The sequence below is a fragment of the Plectropomus leopardus genome, chromosome 16, assembly GCF_026936395.1.
Source record: "Plectropomus leopardus strain MGB_pleo_1.0 chromosome 16, ASM2693639v1, whole genome shotgun sequence".
Classification (NCBI taxonomy): Eukaryota; Metazoa; Chordata; class Actinopteri; order Perciformes; family Serranidae; genus Plectropomus; species Plectropomus leopardus.
In genome coordinates, this window is record NC_142191.1 from 12979997 (window position 1) to 13001050 (window position 21054).

The 21054-nt window shown below is 37.9% G+C and overlaps 1 protein-coding gene across 2 annotated transcripts; it reads right to left on the minus strand.

Moving 5' to 3' along the window:
- Window positions 1–122: 122 nt before the first annotated feature.
- On the minus strand, window positions 123–19251 carry fbxo25 (F-box protein 25). 2 transcript variants are annotated; one of them, XM_042503709.2, is made up of 11 exons: window positions 19107–19251; window positions 17965–18111; window positions 10206–10309; window positions 8428–8477; window positions 8240–8332; window positions 8051–8144; window positions 7424–7608; window positions 6098–6280; window positions 5553–5696; window positions 3542–3568; window positions 123–1920 (listed from the first exon to the last, which is right to left on the minus strand). In XM_042503709.2, exons 2-11 carry the CDS (start codon window positions 18090–18092, stop codon window positions 1831–1833), a joined length of 1098 nt encoding a protein of 365 aa, XP_042359643.1. In that variant the 5' UTR covers window positions 18093–18111; window positions 19107–19251; the 3' UTR covers window positions 123–1830. The 2 variants fall into 2 exon arrangements, with proteins under 2 accessions (XP_042359643.1, XP_042359644.1); XM_042503710.2 differs by lacking the exon at window positions 3542–3568.
- Window positions 19252–21054: the final 1803 nt, after the last annotated feature.

The window sequence follows — 21054 nt, forward strand, 5'->3', positions numbered from 1 at the left end:
AATCCCTCAAGCCTTTCTTGAGCTATCGTGTTCAAGACAATAGGACAGATGGGACATTGGGTCATAAAAAAATATTTTTACAGCAAACAAAACATCAATTACTAAAAATGAACAACAATAAAAAGGTTTTTAGAAATATTTAATTATTTATATCTAGTTCCTGTCCCATAAAAGTCATGATAGTACCATCAGGAGCATTGGGACAGCAAGGGAATATTACAAAAATTGGAGGAAAGGTTACAAAACTTTTTTTCCCCATAAATAATGTTTAACATTTCCTTTCTGTCAACTTGACAGTTCTGACAAAAGTAGATCGTAAAAACTTATACGGCTAATGGAGCTATACATTATTTTCTCTTAGTATCAACGACTCCAATGTACACAGAGCACAGCAAGAATTCACAAAAGACAACATACATTATGTAAACAGAGAGTCAAACATGACATGCACTCAGTTATTGCAAAAAATACCACCAGAACAGAACAGAGCAAGAAGAAGAAGAAGAAGAGTTTTAACCCCATTAAATAAACAGTTAACACGAGTCATCATATTCTGCTGCACTGCAAATGTAACCATTTGAGAAAAACCTCTTAAACATTACCTGTCACCACTAACTTACCATAAACATGCTACAACTTCTTTTACATATAAATCCTTTCACATGTTATTATTACATTTATATATTATATTTGTCTTTCCTCTGTTGGGAGTAGCTTTTTTTTGCCAAGAAGACAAAAATTTGTGCAGCAGGAGGAAAAAAAATTAAGGTCTTTATATTTCACCCATCATATAACATTCTTGTAGAAATACTTCGCCTCATAAAGGATCATTTGTGTATCATTTACTTAATATGTGTTATGTTGAATTTGTAAAGAAAGCTTCTATCTCAAATGCCTCCACTGTGAATGAAGAATAAAAAAACTGAGAAATTCTTGTTAAATTGAAGTCCTGGGGGTTTTTCACATTTAACAATAGCAGAACTATATCAAAACATCTGTTCACAAGCTCTCACACAACTCGTGCAGTATAATCCAAGTCTCATTTATCCAGTCATGCACGGCACTTTCCGCTAAAACAGTAATATTTACAACACCTCTGCATTACCAACTCAAGACTGCTACTCATCCATGCGTGAGACTGATTATGTGGAACTTTTGAAAAAGGAAGGTTTCAGCAAAAATGCATGTGCTTGGGAAGTAATGAGCATACGACTGCCTAAATGAGACTTTGTAAACATGTTTCAATATACTTTTGCAGTTAAAGCAGTCCCCTATGACTTTAATTCATCAGGAATTTTCTGTTTTTGGATTCATCATTCACAGTGGATACCAGAATTACTCACTTTGGTACAATACCTTAAAAATGTAAAATTGTAGCGTGTTGTGCTGTTTTTTTCTGAGGACACTCAACCTGTATTTTCTGTGTTGGGAATGTTTATTGGCGTGTACCCGCTCAGGTGAAGTCAAGACTTCTATAAAAAGGTAGCAACAAAGTGCCAGACCGTAAGCAGCAGGCATCCAAGAGACAGAGCACAGAAAAAACACATATATAGCGAGGCATAACGTCAAACAAGAGTGATTCTGAGGTTGGCTTTTACCTTCACTTTTGCTGGCAAGTGTGTTTTCGAACAGTAACGGACAATCCTGTATCATATACCCTTAATCTTCCCCACTATATCTTATGAAACACTTGTGCGTAAGGAAACAACAAGACATAAAAAAGTCATCTCTTTCAGTTGAAGCCCTTTGTATTAGAAACGACATCAAGGTCCCGTACACACTCTTGTGTTGAGTAAACTTAAACTTCACTCAAAGAACAACGTGAGGGGTTCAAAACTTGAAGAGGTCAATAAAGTGCTGCGGAGAAATGGGCATGAGGCAGCTGTCTGGGTCGTTGGCTGTGCATGGATGGCCACAGTCCTGGAACACAGTCAACAACCACACGGTTAGAAAGAGAGACCTAGAAACCGCCAGAGCAGCTGTGCTTACAGTTCAGACACAGCATCCACGAGTTACTAAGAACATAGAAGGACTTCACATATTTAGTGATGCATTTACAACTAACTGCAACCTGATTCAGGGCCTGTATTCACAAGCTTCCTAGTATAAAGAGTTGCTCCTTGTGACAAAATTCTAAGAAAATTCTTAGAATTATGACGTTTTCTAGGTATTTCCCCTTAAAGTTAAGACTAGATTCTGGTAAGGATGCAGGATATTATGTCGATATGTAACTACTCATTAGGCCGATAACCTACATCAATATATTCACTTTTTTACCCATCCAAATTTAGTGATCATCAAGTCTCTTCTGTTGTGGAATTAACATAATTTTACTTATACTCTCATTGTAACAGCCCGACAGATGGAGACTTAAATACAATGCTTTTCCGTGTTTGCAGTATTCAGTCATTATGTGTAATAAGAAAAAAAGCATCAACTTAGGGTTGATGTTTTGTGCATGCTTACTTTGACAATTTTTAGAAAAATGGTTTGTCATATCAGCAGAAATCAACATGTTGGGTAAACTTATACCACCAATAACTGTCAATACCAATGATGTGCCGATATTATCATGCATTCATGGATCCTGGTAAAGATAAAAGCTTATTTATAAAGCATCTTAGCCCTCAAGAGAGCTCCTAGGATGAAAAACTGTTGGGAGTAGGGAGGACGACTTTTATGAGGCTTCAGTTTCTTGAGAAAATGGTGGAAAGACAAAGAGGTAGGAGAAATATTCTCCAAACGCTGGATGAAAGTTAACTAATGAAAGGCAAAAGATCGGATGGCGCAGGAATAATGCTTGTGGTCAATCTTACTATGGATACTGGGACATTCACCATCAAATGCAGTAATGATATAATGCCAAAAATAAAGTGAGCAAAACACTAAAATATTTGTAAATATTTGTAAAAATGTTGCAGTGTAGCAGTATGGTCACACAAAAAGCACTTTCACAGTCTGATATTGTGATACAGTTCATTTCATTTCCACTGGATGTCCACATCTTGTAGGCTTATTAAAGGATGTAAGAACCAATCACACCTGTTAAAAGAATTATCACACCTAGCAATGGGGTCAACCACACCTCCCTACTATGGTAGAAGTTTCAGTCGCTCCGAAAACTTTCCTAAATCACTCCTAAGCTGGGACTCCTTGCTAGAAATGTTCAGTCTGAGTTAGGAGCTCTCTGAGAGGGCAATGTTAATTTCAAAATGTTTGTGAATACGGCCCCTGGATATTAGTATACACAGAAAAACACTTACTTTGAACTAAATGACAACTGACAGATTTCTTTCAGACACATGAACTCAACATATAGAGGAATTAATGAACGCTGTTAGACGCAGTCAAAAACTCAGCAGAAAGAGCAGGAGTGTTTACTAAAAACCCCTCGAGCAAAAGATGGTGACATTAAGTAAAAAGGAAAACAATACCAGACAAAAACTTTACACATGTAGAAAAGTTATAAATGAGATCAACAAGAGACAAACTAGCAACTGACGAAGAACAGGAAGGCGCGACGGGACGGGACGGGAGGTACCTTGAGTAACAAAGCCAGGTGACGATCCTTAATGAATCAGGGAGAAGAGGAACCAAGGAGAAGAGGCGGGAAGGAAAAAAGACAAGCAAGGAGAGGGATGCAAAGAAGGGGTGGTTTAAAACATACAGGGACCCCGTCAAGGGAAACAAGATTACGGGTGGTAATTATTACAATGAGGGGAACAAATACTATAAAAACAGCTGCATTATTCACTGAAGTACTGTTAGTTTGTGTAGATGCAAATCACCCAGAAGTTATTGAGTCAAGCTTTGTTTTACACATGGTTTGAAGTCACATCTCATGTGTCTCTGAGTACAAAGAAGTCATTTGTTTGAGGTCAATTTAACCTCTGACTGCTACATATACACATATGAGCACACGCGTACACAGATTGTTTTGGCTGAAAGCAAGATTGCCATTAACACGAGTGATAATGAATGTTTATATGTGTGACTCAAGCTGAATGAACAGAACATCGTTCTGTTTGCACTGGCCTCAAGTCTTAACATTAAGCTTATCTGTAATTAGTCAAGGTAGAAGAGCAATAGAGCGCTGCAGGAATGAGTCCTAAAGCCCAGAAATGAGTTAGCATGTTGGTACTTCTGGTTCCCTCATCTCAAAAGTTAGTTGTTTTTTGAATGGCTTTTTGGTTAGATTCCTGAAATAAGGTTTGTGGTTAACACAAGCTTATGAGACTTTCTGGTGCTGTTCTAAAACATAAAATTCATCAGTAAACACCCCACTCCTGAATGTTGAAGCTTTCATGTGCCTGTTTGGACCTGCTTTTAGCATGTGTTTTGGTGATCTTAACAAAGGTGGACAGAAAGACACATCACTGTTTAACTCATGTGCCATGCGTCTCAAGCTGAACACCTGTGTTCAGATTTCAATACTGCCCTGCACAGTTATTACGTCCACACTTTTGCTTTTTAACACGTCTACTTCAACAAGGCAAAATGATGGATGGTCAAGCTACACTTAGTCCAACCTGACATAAAATGGATAAGTGTTTATGCTACAAAAGATGTGTGGTGGTATTACAAACGTATGTCTGGAGCCTGACGTTAGTTTTTTTAATGTCTGGATTTTGGAAAAAAAAATCACTGAAGCAGTGTTCTTTTGTGAGGATTATCTTGCTGAATAAAATGTGTAGAACTCATTTGAACTCTGGTGAATAGAGTGCAAAAAAAATACAGAATATACTACAACAACATTCAAGAAGCCTATCCAGCCCTGGTCTGAAAATAGGGTGGAGGTGTGAAAGGCTTTGCTAAAATAGAGCCAGGTCAAGCTTTTTTTTCAAACAAGTGACATGTCACAGTCTGATTGCTGATGCATGGAGCAGGTTAGGACTTCATCATTAGAAAATGCAAAAACAATTTGTTTGCTTGCTTGCTTGTTAATGTTGCATCCTGTTAGGAAGAGGTGTATCTTAATTATGTGTTTGCCACAAACTTATTTTCTATGAAAATCCAATCGTTTTTTGTTGAGTGAACCAGGGCAATGTTAATTTCTGGGCTGCCCTATAAAAAAAACCCCTCATCCCAGCACTGCTTTTTGTTAGGGTTTTTTTACTTTTTCCCCCTGAAAGCCAAATATTTACTGTATACAAATGGGATTCATTACAACTGAACACAGTTCTCACAGTATGCTCCAGACAGCGATATCAGTGTCAGAGAGGCTGTGTGATTGGACCAAAGTGTCTCTGAGACTTTAGCCTGAATTTACTAAACGATAATAGGTGTTTTGTCTCTTTGGCCAAGGAAATACTGTGTGCTCCGGTGCAAACCTGATTTGACAGAGAGATATCAAGTCTGTGAGAAATGTCTCTTTTAACATTGCAGGTTTCATTCACTGTACACACACTCTGCGTCTACTTTACTGTCATCTATAGCAGTGAAAGGCAACGAAACCAAAAGCTAAACAATGAAGTGCACTTAACTTTTTTTTTTTACCTTCATTTTACATGAAACAAATGTGGTTGTAGGTGTGTGTTTATCTCTTTGTTTACCTTCCAGAAGAGGATGCTACAGTGTTTGCAGAAGTGCAAGGTGTCACCATACTGCTCCCTCATTGGATAATGCTTCTTCAGGGTGAAGTACATCAGCTTCCAGTCCACATTATCACTCTTGGATAGGACCAGATTCCTACAGAACTGCACTCGGACAGAAGGAAACACACAGTTAAAAAATAAATAAAAAATATAAAATAAAACATTTAAAACACAGGAGATAGAAATGTAATTATAACTGGAACAAAGTGTAAGTGGATATAATTGAGGACAAGTTCTCATTAACACCAATCCTAAGAGTGTGTATGTGCGAGAATAGTGTGTGTGTGCCTGTGAGTGAACGAGAGACAGTGAGAGAGAGAGACATAGAGACACAAATGCAATAATGCTGCCCTCTTGTGGTCAACAGGTAAACTACATTGCAGCCATCACTGTGGATGCTCAGCCGTAAACTACTGTTGTAAGCCTCAATCACTTCCCTTTTAAAATCATCATAAAAATCACATCCTTGTCTATATCTGATCAAACCAAATCTGTTCTCTCACCTGTTTGTCTGCAAAGTGAAAATGGCAGAGTTTTTTCCACAGTATCCTGTCCTCACTGAGGCAGTGCAGCGTGGGCGTGGCCTGTCCCAGGTTAATGATGTCATAGGCATCAGATAACTTGCAGAGGATCTTGTTCTGCATGTGAAGCGGCAAGTCGCTAAATGACATGCCGTTGCTGATTTGCTGGGGAGACAAATTAAGAGCAACACATTAAAACTCAGAGCTGGATTGCGCAGAATAACTCAAATCTTCCTACATCCTGCTTCTTCAGTTTTTGTTGTCCTATTCTTGTGAAAGTCTGTCCGTCACTAAGTGAACAAGTGAGTAATGAAGTTACACCTCTGGTCAACAAGGTAGCAATGAAAATATGTGCTTTTGCAAGTATTCAATAACTTAACCCTAATACAGTGCAGTGTCCCCAAATATTCTTTAATTTCACTCAGAGGAAATTGTTTCTTTTTTTTACAGCATATGTCCCAAATATTGTCTTATAGGTGCCCAAATATTTATAAACTTCAACCTAAGTTTTTTTTCAATAAATTCACTCTCATACAGTGTAGTTTCCACTATTATTCACTCATTTCACTCTTAGATTTTGGTTTAAAATAAAGTCACTCTTATACAGTGTAGTGTCTCCAAAAATTAAATAATTTCTCCATAGAAAACTAACAATGTTTTAACAATTGAATCACAGACACTTTCAAACTGTTCAACTGTTATTGATGAATTTAGTTGTAATTTCTCTAATTCAAACCAAATCAAATTGTTATGATTTTTGAAAGATTCAGAAATAATTCTGTGGCATGTACCATCTAAATAAATCATTTGCTACACGTGATAAGCTGAAGCTGAGGGTGGGAGGAGGAAAATATGAATTGATAAGGCATAGGCTGGGTTATAAGAGTGAAAGTCTGTGACTAAGTGAATAGCATCCATCCTTTTCAAATTAAAACTCCTCCAGCATTTTGTTCACTGAAGAGCCTTATACTAGGTTTTGATCGAGCCTTGTTTTTTCTCAGGACGATGTGTTACAATTCATACACAGTTGAGTATTAAATAATCAGTTCCAACAGATTAGTTGTCAATATTTCTGCTTCCATATTTTATGTTCCTCACTCATTAATTCAACTTTCAACGGGGAGCAGCACAACAAGTGAACCGTGGTCAGTAGATGCAAATCTAATGCAGTTGTTCCCTTTTTAAAAGTCACATTTACATAGAGACAGCTCAGATTGGACCTGGAGGTGTGTTGAGCCCCCGAGCATGCTGAGGCAAGTTTTACAGGATGGAATACACACACAGAGACCAATGCATGCACACACACACCTTGGGGATCTGCAGGTTGTTGACCTGCTGCTGCCATTTGTGAATCGTCTCAAGTCGGTACAGCCAGATGTTGATGTTACCCACGAGGACACACCTGCCAACATGGATAGTCAGATTGTAAAGTGTTGAGCTCAGGTCCTGCAGCAGGTCCTTGACAAGGCGTGGATTGTAATGGTCATCGAGAACTAGTGGGGTAATTTTAAAAACAAACAGAAAAACAAAGAAAAAAAACATTAGCAGCCAAAATACTGAAAATATTTCCTTTTCTCACCTATAAATACAAAATATATACAATATAAAGAAATTGTTGAAAATACTTTTTTTTCTGGCAAGCAGCCAGAAACAAGCCTAGTATACAAAACGTGCTATTAAAACTAATACTTTAACATATAAATTTCACTATATACAGTCGTGGAAGAAGTATTCAGATCCTTTACTTTGGTATAAGTACTAATTCTACACTGAAAATACTCCACTACAAGTAGAAGTCTTGCATTCAAACCCTACTTACGTAACCTGTCAGGAAAAGACCTTTTCATTAAAGGCTATCATCCTAACCAGTGACAGACCCTTTAACAACAAGCTCCGACACCAGACAGAATGTGACAAATATCTCCATCCCCTTACCCTTTCGTACAATCTTCTCCAGAATGTTGAAATAATTTTTCTGGGCAGCTCCACTTAAAGAGGTCAGCTGAGACCTGGCTATTAGCTGAAAAAGCTATGATGGGAGAAAGACAGAACAAGACAGTTTGAGGAAGAGTCGCTTAACCAATGATTTAAAAGTTGAAAGTTGCGAAAATGATCATGGCTTACTTTTGCAACATAGTTGAATCTTCTCAGGTCCTGGATGGCACTGGAAAAGTCTAGACGGTTGAGGGCTTCACCAAGTGTGCAGTATCCATGTCGCTGTGTGTTGAAATGAAAATACGCACATTTTTCCATTAAATGATTACAACAAATAAACTCTTATAAAAAATTCTGATAACAGCTGCAGAACTCACTTCTTTCGTGCTCCCTTTCTGCACGTAGATCCATTTATCCTCAAAAACAACTGGGCAATGAAAAAAAGCAAATAAACACATTGTTTGACACAGTTTCAGTGTTTTGGTGTAAATTTAATTACTGTATTGTACTGTATGTATGTTACTGTAGCAGGTTCGCACAATATGAAGTCAAACTGTGCAATTTAATGCCAACCAATCCAATCGAATCTCTTTGCAGCACATATAACCTTCAAAACCATTATTGGCTAATGTTAAATTTAATTACTTTGCAGACTCATAACCTTCCTCCAACAGTTTCAAAAAGCTGGATATCATTGCCTCCCCTAATGCAGAACTCGCTGCCTGTATGTGCTTTGGTAATTCAAATAGTAGAAAGCAGATTATTTATGATAATCTCAGGACATGTTAACACTACTCAGGGGGACATGGTAGTGACAAGTCCACTTTGTGGGTGAGGTTTCAGGCTTCTTTTCTGGTGTTTTGTCGTAGTCTGCTCCCCTGTTGATATGTGTTTCCCCGAATTAGACAGTGATTGGCTTTTGGATTAGAAACCTAACTTATCTAGCTAGAATCTCAGATTTTAGGGAAGGGCACAGACATTGCCCCTTCAGTAGAGGAGTGTGAAAGTCTCTAGTGACAAACTTAACAAAGATATTATGGTCAAGACAAGACATTTTATCAGGCATAAACTTAAGAAAAACTCATTTTTGAGTGGAGAGGGACTTTAAAGATAACTGCCACACACTGAAATGTGTAAATTTGCTTACATGAGAGGACTCAGAGGAGATGCATACAGTGGTCTAATTCTGGGAGGAGGAAGTGGACAAAGCAAATAACCTGGAGAGTCAAACATGTTGACATGTGAGAGCAACTTGAAGCTGAGATGAGCCTCAGGTCCTTTTGACAAAGAAGACTGGCTGTGGTTTAGACAGGTTTAGAGAACCCCATCACCTACAGTCAGTGCTACACAGGGGTTAAACACAGCTTCAGACTTCCATTAATTAAAATAAGAATCATATTTTTATTAGCAATCTATGTTTGTTACAGTGTTTTTTAAGGTGAAATAGAGATATTCAAGTTGATTACTGCAGAGTCTCTGGTGCTGACATCTAATAGTTTACATCCAAAAGTGTTACTTAATTCAACCCAATTTTATTGTTCTTATAGAGATATTAAATCATGGCTAAAAGAGAAGCGACATTGTTCACACCTGTATTTTGTAAATTGTGTAGATGTATTTCTGTGTGTGGATTTGGGGATGATTTTATGTGTCTATTTGTGGATGTATCTTTGTGGATGTATTTGTGATATCTGTGGATGCTTTTTGTGTGGATATATTTGGTGTATGGATTTACTGATGGTTATTATTGTTGTAGTATTGTTTGTGTGTATGTGCTTGTGGATGCCTGTGCCTCCTGTAGACAGGTGTTGCAAATTATTGTTTTCCTACAAACATTAAACTCAGGGCATCTGGTTCTTGTGCATATATGTACATTTCTAATGCTACTGTGACGTCCATATCAAATTAACTACAACCAAATAACAATAGGAGATGGTGTCATGCAGTAGTTAGCTTCAATTTGACAAATCTCAGGTGAAAAGTGAAAAAGCTAAGTGCAAACAACGATTTCAATAAGTGCAGGCCTCTCTGCTGCAATTATGACCTGTGCTTCCCTGTATTTCTGCTCTGCTCTTTTTGTACAAAGGTCCTTTCATTTTCATACCCCAAACTGTTCATGAAACCAAAGTAGTGATTATGTGTTGCTGAAACTCACACTGCGATTTGGTGTTATTGTTGAAGAGGTCCTTTTTCCTCTTTGTGGTGGCGAGCTCGCACACATCTCCGACAAACAGATTGTCTTTGTTGTCACTGCAGAGCCTGTTTAGACAGAGAAGGCATGGGAGGAATTTGTTAACTGCATTGCATGCAAGAATGACCACCTGAAGTACAATGTGCAAGCCACTGTGAAGAAGCCTGGAGCAAGTCAGTGACTTTTTACTGATGTCCTGTATATGACTCTGTTGCAATAGCATGATGGATCTGAGGCAGTTTAAGTGTTGCTGTGTTTTGTGGTGAAAAGCGCCAGCATATGTGCAATTTAGAAATCATAATCCACTCTTGATAACACAGAAAGTGAACACCCTTACATTTGTCTGGTCAAAAATCTAGCTGCTTTGTTTTGAACAAATCTGAATAATAAGCTAAGACAGATGTAGCAGGAGTCAGAGGAGTCAAGACGTGGCATTACAATGATTCTCAGTCCATTATGTCGGAGGAAACACTGCAGATGGTGGAAATACATCAGAGTCTGAGAGACAGACTCACAGATGTGACTCAGACGATCCTTTCTCAGACAACAGGCAAAACATTTTGAGATCTCCATCTGATCTCTGTTATTTCTGGCAGCCTTTCTCAGCCTGCTTGCTTGATAAGTGGCCTTGTTATTACTGATAAGATAGGTCTTAACATTTTTGGCAGGTGAACTGCACTTGACATATGTTGACATGGGAGGCTTGAATTGGCCCAACACCAACAGAATTCCCCAAATAAAAGCATGTGCTGGATACAGACTATCTATGGGTGTTCGTGAGGGTCGGTGCACATTTTTGTGCAAGACTAAAAGTTGCCCGCTTACCCTCAAGAAGAGATAAGACATTAAGGGAGCAATATGGTAGTATTATTGTGTAAACATGTAATATTTTCTTCAACTGCAAATAAAATCAATTACATGAAATAAAATAAAGTTGAAACTGTAATCCATTCCTCTGTACCTTGACATTCTCTAATGGCCTTTAGCAGATCAAAGGGCTGCACTGGTTTATTGACTCTTCATGCATTAATAACTCATTGGCTGACATTGAGCACCTGACTGGCAACACTACCAAGTCGGGAGCACAATATTTGAGTCAACTGATTTTACCTGGAAATTATAGTTATAACAAATAATAATAATAATAAATAATATAATAATTCTAGCTGCTTTTCAAAAATGTTAAGCAATAATAATAATAATAATAATACAAGAAATGCAGCACAAAGTGTTTACAATAAGGGCATTATAAGCACAGAGTGCTTTATATGAAAACAGACAAATGAACGAAAGACAACCTAGAAAGGCAATTCAGCATAAAAGTGCAAAACAGTTTAAAACAAAAAATAATCATAAAATCATAACACTGATTAGGATAGGACATTTTAAAAGAATCGCAGCAGTCTGATGTGTAAAAAGAAAAGTTTTAGAAAGCCAGAGCTAGATAAAGACTAGGGTGAAAATATGCATTTTTCTTTTAAAAATAGTGATAGTGAATAGTGAGCTGGTTTCTCTGATATCTATAGGTAGTGTGTTCCACAGCTTCGGGTCGTAATGGTAGTGGCAAAAGCCACATCCCCGATTTTCATTTGGCTGTTGCTGGGAACCTTCAATAAGCCAGCAGTAGATGACTGCAGTGTTCGGAACGGTGAATAGTAACATATTGTCAAAACATCACATCTGTGGTACCCTGCTGGCTACCCCTTTTTTACAAATGTCAATTTGGCGATGTTCTTACCTCTGTTATTATCTCCGCTGCCAGCATGAAAGCGACACAGCTATGTCCCATTCTAAGATCTTACCTTTTATACAGAACTGTGAGTCAGAATAATAGCGCAATATTCTCGCCTAGTACAGGCAGTGTAAAAGGGACTGAAAAAACAAGATCCATGACACATTTCCCATGACTGGGAAAGTCTCTGGATCTCATATAAGATCATACTCTTTTTTGTTATGAACAGACTGATTAAAAGGTTCTGCTGCATTAGAGAATAACTTTACCTAGTTTCAACAAATACCAAGCAGGGACACTGTGAGCCCTGTAACAGGTCCCAGACCACATACAACAGTAATGAAAAATACAAGGACTTTGGTCTGTTTTCGATCTTTCAAAACAGAGAACAGCTGGAGGAAATATTTACTTCAATCTTGGTGATATGACCACATACATGCTTTTAGATTTAGAAAGGAATATACTTTTTCCTCCAGCATAAGTGAAGGCATGTGTCTGCTTGTCTGACTGTCGAGTGAACAGATCAGGGTGAATGGGCCCTGCGATAATCCCTCGTCTCTATCCATTTATCCAATTGCACAGGCGTACACACAAACACACACATGCAAGCAAGTAATCTGTCACAGTGAATTACAAGTGAGGAATGCAATAACTTCGCTTTCCAACACAGGTTGCATGCAGAGCACCAGCCTCCACAGATCCATTAAAAGACATCACAGAGCAGCAGAAATGGTCAGAAGGATTTGTGGATATTTAAACTATATCCTGAAATACATGAGCGAAAGAGATGAGGGTGATGTAGGAAGTCAAGTCAAGTATGTGGCTGACATTTTACTGTTACTTACTCACTGATAGATACATTCAAGTAGTTTTTATAGCATGCTTTTTCAAGAGAAAGATCACAGGGTCAGATAAAATCTCAGTCACAGATACTGACAGTAAAGTGAAGGTTAAATACTTAGCAGATACTCAACTTTCTAGCACCTATCAGGCACTTTAGTGCAGATAATAGGTGACAGAGGTTTGTAGACGACGATGAGCTGCCATCATAATGCCCTTCTTTCTTTCTGGCCTTTATGTGTTGGTCTGCCAAATCTACCTCTGCTGAATGAAGTCACAGGCCTTTCTGAGTCAGGCTGCGCTTGGACAAGGGCCAATTTGAATGGATGATGTCATTAGTTATTGTCTAATGTTGTGTCCTTTGCCTTTTTGTGGGGAAAAAAAACTGCTGACAAGCTAATGTGGCACTGTGAGGTACTGTTAGTTGGTTGATCAACAGAAGAGGCGACACTGTGGCCTGAGGGGGACATCACCAACTGGTGCTGAGCTTTCACCCTTTAACCCCATCAGCACCAACAGGACACCAGCGTCCTGCTCACTGTGTCTCTGAGGCTTGCTCACGAACTTGTTTAACTTGCTCACAGTGCTGTGTGAATGTCACCGGTGCACCTCTACAAATACATCCACAGGTTTTCTGCTTGCATCATTTGGTGTGTTTGTCCCTCCTTGTTCACACATTTGGCCGAAATAACAGTAATGTACATTAAAGCTACACATTGTACAAAGTCATTGAGCAGGATTTTTTCTTTAAGATGATTCTAAGAATTATTTGATGACTTTTTGTATTTTGTAAAAATATTTAGTCATATTAATTCATTGATGAAACATATTACTGACTAAATATTGACCTCTACACTACAATTATCAACTTCTCATCATTTTAAATGGTGAATGTGTGAGTTGGAAGCTGAACCAAGTGAACAACACTGGTGCATGAGGAGCTGAGAATTACGTGCACAGCTCAAATTTTACATGCATTTGCACGTGGTATTTCAAGCCCTGCTTACATACTTCAGCATCAAACCTGTGACTTACACTGTGCTGCCAATGCTAATGGCATTATGCCTGTTGCCATCTTTTATGTCTTCTGCTTTTATTAAAGCCTTTATTATTAGTATTTATGTGCATTTTTAATAATTAGAACACAATGCTTTTTTTTAATGAAACAAGGCAGGTCTTTACATGTGTGATGACACTGTTCATTCATTGCACATTAGTGTCTTTGCCTTTATTATTAACTGCTTATGTTTTAGTCAACTTTTCACACTCTGGGTTTTGACATTCGACTCCAATGAGGTCCGAAAGCTCAGAACCATAAAACCTGACTTGAGAAAAATCTGAGTAAACTGTAAGTAAATGTTTGTCAATGCTCTTTATTATCAATTTTTGACCATTTTGTTTATGGGTTATGATGCTTATTATCAATATAGTTGCTGCCAATTACACCTCACAGATATCACGGATTACTGTTGTTTAATAAGCTACCATTTTGACACCTACAGAGTTTGAGATAAACCTACATGCATACAGTTTTTACAAATTCAATATATAACATAAAAGAAATTGTGGAAGACATCCACAATTTTAGCTAACAAGAGACTTTGAGAGTCAGGTCAAAGCAAGCAGCACAAAGAAATGCATAGCCATGTATAGCATAAACAAACTATTGATATAATTAGTAAGCCTCACTGGACCACACAAACCCTCAACACACCTACTATATGACATAGGAGCAGACAAATAGAATGAAACAGATAAATAAGAATGGGATCCTCCTCTTTTCTCTCCAGTTATGTGACCACTCATTTCCAGTTGACATGTGTCAAAACAGTACATGTTTCCTGCAGATAACAAGGCGAGCTCTCCTGCCGAGAGGCAACCCAGACTGCCCATGGGGGCACATGTAACACAGACCATAAAGACTGAAATAACTTGTTTTGACTTCAGCTGCTTTCAACAAACACTGGTCTTTTAAGCCTTTCATCCCACTGAACGCCTTTGGTGGGGACAGAATTATAAATATGCACAACAGGTACTGGAACTTTTAAGTTATTCTTGTGTGCTCCTCACAGAGGAACAGGCATGTTATTCATTGCAAAACAGGACTTACATGTTGCACCAGATTCAAACATCCACAGGTAACTCCCGGAGACCGATACTGGACAAGAAGTCCAATATTGACTTTCTGAGCTGGTCTAGCACAATGACGGATTTCAGAGCATCTGAAAAGATGCTTATCCACAGGTTTATTCCATTGTGTCCTGACAAGTGTCTCTGAGGTGATGAAACAACTCAGAAGAGCTTTGTGTTAATATTAAGTAAATTGTTATAATACTGTTTCCTGAGGCTTTAACACAACTAAAATCCAACTTGATGTACTACATTTAAATCATTCCATCACAATGACCCCAATCTCAACAATAAATGTTAGTATTGTACGTTTCTTCAAACCACCAATATGCTATATTTGTATGTTCTTGTGTAGTGGATATGTTGAAACTTTATGTTTCTTCACATTTCAAAAAGGCTGTACTTAATGTGATGTAATGTATGATTGTGCGACAATAAACAGTTGGTAATGATTAAAAAAGATCATGTTTTGGCTTAAAATACCTGCTATTGATGACACCATCATCCATGGAAATGCCACCATGTCTTGCTAAAAAAAAATATCCACTTTGACGGCATAATCCTAGATGGAAATGCTGCCAATTCCTCACTAAAAAAACACTGTTTTAGTGGCACAGTTGTTACTGGAAATGCTGCAAATGTTTCAGTAAATAAAACATCAGTTTTGTTGTTTGTTGTTTGAACAGTGGTCTTCTGCATGGCAGACTACTCGCCGAAGTGTCGCCGTCCACCATCCCCTCCAGATCTCGGTGAGAGTGTCACCTCAAATACATGTAATCAGAAATATGTCGCTTTTGAAATGTTGATAATATACATATGAAGTGTACATATGTAACATATTCATGTTTGCAGCAACGCACATTACTAACATTTTGTTCTGATAACTTGGCTGCACAATGTAACACCACTTACAGGTTGTCAGGCAGTCGTTTAATCATACAGTCAAAACATTCATAATTACCCAAAACCAGTGTTTTCAATAATGACACAAGCCTTTGCAGGTTGAGTCAGTGTTACTATATAACAACAAGTCACATGACTTGTTTAAATGTTTATTCATAAACAACATCGTACGTGTATTGCTTTGGGCGGCTAGTTTGCAGATGAAAGTCAACTCAGTTTACACACAAAAAACTTGACCTCAACACATCAGACTCTGATCCACGAGGTAAAAAAAAAGAAGAAAATTAGACATGTTATACATCAAATTAAAAATGTCTCTCACGGTGCTGTTGTAAACTTCCTACTCAGTTATTTTGAATATTTATATTTTATTTATCACTGGCAAGTTGGTCTCATGTAAAATTATCCTCTTGAGTGTCTCAACCCAACCCTATACTCAACTCTGTCGGTTGCCATGGCGCCCCTTTGACAATAACAGGCTGCAATTGTGGGATGCAAATCACCTCATCAAAGACTCTCTGCTATAGCCCTGATAGGAGTTGGCTCTCTGATTTTTCTTTCTGGCACTGAGTAGCTATGGCCTTATCAGTGCTCATTCACCACTTTTAATACCTTCTGAGTCCCAAACACTCTTTCTTTTCCTCTCATCTATTAAGCATTTCTGCAAATAAAGGAAATTTGGTTTGCAGCCAGGTATTAAAACATTACTGCAGATTACAAAAATACATCAACCACAGCAAGCAACAACAATTTGTGGTCAAAATGTTTTTTGCTAAAACACAACAGTCAGGCTGACTTAGTAGTTTAAAGGTTTAAGACACAATTTGTGTAAGCACAACATACCGTCTCTGCTGCTTAACTTGTCTCTCTCCCTTCATTTCCTGTCAGATTTCTACTATCCTCTGTTTAATAAGTGGGAAAAATCCTCTCTCTGAAAACTTTTGAGGTTTTTTGTGGAAGTTGGAAGACCAAGTCAATGCTTAAAGAGAGCCTTGGCAGCTGTAATCCATCATTAGAGCTCAATTTTCAATCAGAGATACAGAGCAAATAAGATCTTATAGAGTCTTGGCTAGATTCTGAGCAAACTCAAAGTCTGATGGGTTCATTGATTACATGCTGGGTTCTGAATAAAACTCAGTTCTTTTTACAGCAGAGTAGTCCCTGCTGTTATTCAGTAAAGCCAAAGATGAAAGTGGACAGTGTACTACTGTAAAGCAGAGGACTGGATGATATGGTTAAAATCAATACACTAATGTTAGTTAGATATATTTTGTATAAAATACTGCAATGAAATTGACATCTAATTCATGTTTGGACTGTGCTGTAATGTTAATCAAATTAGGCATAACTCAAATGTGAAATGCAAAAACTCCACTAACTCATTTTCTTAGTTTTTAATTACATTTTACTCACCATGACTACTTTGGATAGCAAAAAATGTCACCTATTATGAGCATATCAACAGGATACAATACCAAAAGCGTCAATGCATGTTTATGTTGAACTGTCATCCAGCCCTACATTATACTGTACGGCACTGCATAAGAGACAGCATGCTACTGAGGACTAGCTAGTTTTATATTGAAAAGAATGTGAGGTTAAATCACAGTTTTTGTAAATGTAGGCTGGATTTGAAAGGAGCACAGATAACTTTCACTTTTAGTTATCTGTGTAGTTATCTATCTCATCTAAACGGGCTGTCTGTTTGGGAAGTGAGGCTTGGATTGGGCTATACTGCAAAGTTATGCAAGAGGTTGTAAACATAAGTTTTGATTAAGTTTTGCTTGGCTTTGCTATGACTTCAAGTCATCAAGATTTTTCTCAGATTTTGGATTCTGTGTTCAACGCAAAAGCATGTGAGAAAAATGAAGTTTTCTTGATAAATTCAATATAAAATGGGGTGAGTAACTGATATACAAATGGTCATTTTGGGACTGAAGTACTCCTTTATATGCATGTGGCAATTGTGGATCAAGCATCTAATATATATCAAAATTTCATACACAGTAACTCTAAGCTTGATAAAGCATTGACTCATTAACCATATTTGGTTTGTCACTGGTATAACAATGCCACTTATGGGAACTATAGATGACAAAGAAAAAGATATGATCTTACTCTTTCAAGTCTATCTCTCTGTTGTTATCCTCCAACTCGTGTCCATAGAAGATAATCCTCTTCCAGCCATGCTCCGTCTTTTTCCAGCTCCATCCCGGCGACCTCCAATCCTGGCCCAAGAAAGGCATTTTCACTGGGGGGTGGGGGCTGCAAACAGAGAGAATTCAAGTCAAGTGAAAAATGTGGTGGTTCAAATTGGAGTGGTAAAATAAAGATTCTAAAATTCAAGAGAAAAGACCCAGACATGAACACCAGAGCTACTGGGGATAATCAAGTGATCACAACTCCTGCTGAAGGGCATACATTTCATTTCAACTTCAGGGGGGACTCATATAAAACTGGGTGGCACTGTCCTCCTGAAAATTTTGGGCAACATTTAATTTCCTGCATTCTGCTGTTTTTTTTTGCTCCAATTTGTACCTATTCTTCAGTTTATGGTGTAAATGTCTTTATTTTAGTCAAAATTAAAGTCTTCTGATACTTACAGGGGGATGTGTCTCCTGTGTCACCCTCCCCAAAAACTACACCAATTGCTCTGGTCATCAGGTTTAATTTTTTTAAGTCATTTGATCCAAGTGAGAGGAGTTCAAATGAGAAACTGGGAGCTCTTTGTTAAATGACCTTCTGAGCATGTCAAAAATTCAAAACACATACATTCAAATTTTCAAAATGTTTTAATGCTATGCATGAGGTTACATTTAAACAATAAGCCTTAGTAGCTTGTGGTTAAACAGGAATAAAATGTATGTTATCATAATGGCCTGTTTTTTCTGCCATAGATTCAGTCTGTCTACACCTGCATTTTCATACCGTCTGTCAGCGACTCCCATATAGCCTACACAAGAGGGCCGTTTGATTTATAAGCATGTTTCGCGATATTATGGGTAAATACAGGGATGCTAATGACATACTGAGCCAAATTGCTTCAAAACACACCTGACAACGACTATGACGCATTTAATTTGAGCATTTGTGAAAATAACAGCTTTAACAAACGGTCGTTTTGACGCGTAACGGTCAAAAAATGAGTTAAAAGAAGCTGTCAGTCGATTCAATACGTTAAGTCACAACAGGGAGGAAATAAAGAATCTCGACAACACATAAACAGAGCTGGGAATATTTTACAAAACAGCTGAACAAACCTGAAGCGACTCCTTTGTTGTATCGTCTGTTTCTGCCTCTCTTTCTTGTCTTCCCTGCCTGCCGTGCTGGAAATATTGACGGAAGTAAACAGAGCAGTGCGGAGACTGGCGTTCGTGCACGCCCCCTGCTGCTCTCTGATTGGCCGAAACGGCAGTATTTATCTTGTTGCTACCCAGAATCGCGTTGCTGATTGGCTGCCTGCGGCTGTCAATCATTTTCTTTTTTTATCGCTTGTGTTTTGTTGGGGCTTTCTCCTACACGTGACAGAGGACTGCGCACATGTAGTTGTGTTTTGATTTTTAGATGGGGGATGGGAATGGGGCCAGTAGGCAATTGTGAGTCATGATCATTATGTGGTTTTTAAGAAACATTTATAAAACAGATGCAATAATAGAACTGAATTATTAATATGTTATTTTATCAACCACAAGCCTCAAGTGCAGACCTTATAGTTAATTTTATTTTATCTAGGTCACTGTTGCTCCTGCTGTAATATTGCATATACAATAGCATCATTGTAAATTTTATTGTGAGACTAAAGGACATAGTCAGATTATGAGACAATGCGCCCCTCAGCACAGGTATGCAAAGGGCCCCACCACCTCACCTCCATAGAAGCAAGAGACACAGAATTTTTGCCTGTAAGTAATTTTGTGTCTTTTTTGGCGTTTTGTGTTTCTTTGTAGTTATTTTGTGCTCTTGTGGTTGTTTGTGTCTTTTTAATCACAGTCTCTGAGGTCATTTTAGGGTAATTGTCAGTGTCTTATGGTTGTTTGGGTCTCTGAGGGCATGTTGTCTCTCTTGAGATAATTTTTTCTGTCTTTTGGGGGGTTTTTTTTACTCTTTGTGGTTGTTTTCCATGTTTTGTTGTGGGTATTTTGTGTATCTTTGCAGTATGCATCTCTTTGTGGCCATTTTGAGTCTCTTCCTGGTCAGTACATGTTAGCGTGAGTTGCATTTTGCAGGTAAAGCCTCATCCTGTAGGTAGACCTGTTCAATAATCCATTTATCCATTTCTGTTTATCTTTTGGAGAAGCTGTCAGAATTCTGAGAATTCTGAAATTTATTTCTTTGTAACATACATCACATTAAAATGGGGCCCATAATACACTTGAAGAAAAACAAGGACTTTTTTTTATTTAAAAAGCAGTTTTTACTGCCCTCCCATTACTTCATTTATCCATCTGTCCCTCCCCTATTTTGTGGTAGCCAAAATGCTTGGGGGGAAAGTAGTGGTCCAATAACAACGTACACAAGTTTGATCTGTAACTTAAAACCAGTGAACCAGAGTTTTCTCTTAAAATCTAATTGAAAAAACAAAATATTACTTAAAGCAGAGTATTGCATGTGTCTTATGTACGTATGTTACACATGTAGAGGGGATGCTTAAATATTCAAAGCTGAGGCTATGGAATGTCTGCTGGGCACCGTTTTTGTTGTTGTTGTTTTTTAACTCTATTTTTCCTTCATTAATGTAAAAACTTATGCTTTCAGACCTCACGTCAAGTCTTCGTGGATACAAGTCTCAAGTAAGGACTCCGAGCAGTCAAGTCCAAGTCATCATTTTCGTAACACAAGTCTGACTCAAGAGTATCAAGTGTGCTGCCATTTAAAAAATAATACACTTTCTTGGCAAATCACTAATGCAGAAACTATTTCTTTGTGTTCCTCAAATCAACTAAAACAGCATTGCATATCAAGCATCCATTCAGACTCATTTATGTGTGATTATTGTTCCCCTGGGCCTAGTTATAGGCTATGTGATTACATTCCAGTTTATTGCTTGTTTCCTTTTCTCTTGTCCCTTTGTTTGCACTTGAACTGACCTACAGTGCTGTAACAGAACAATTACCAAAAACTAACCTGAGTGGCAATAATAATAAAACATCTAAGTCAGAGGTTTAGTATGGCTGCCCTGCCAACATAGGGTTGTTGGAGTTTTAACTA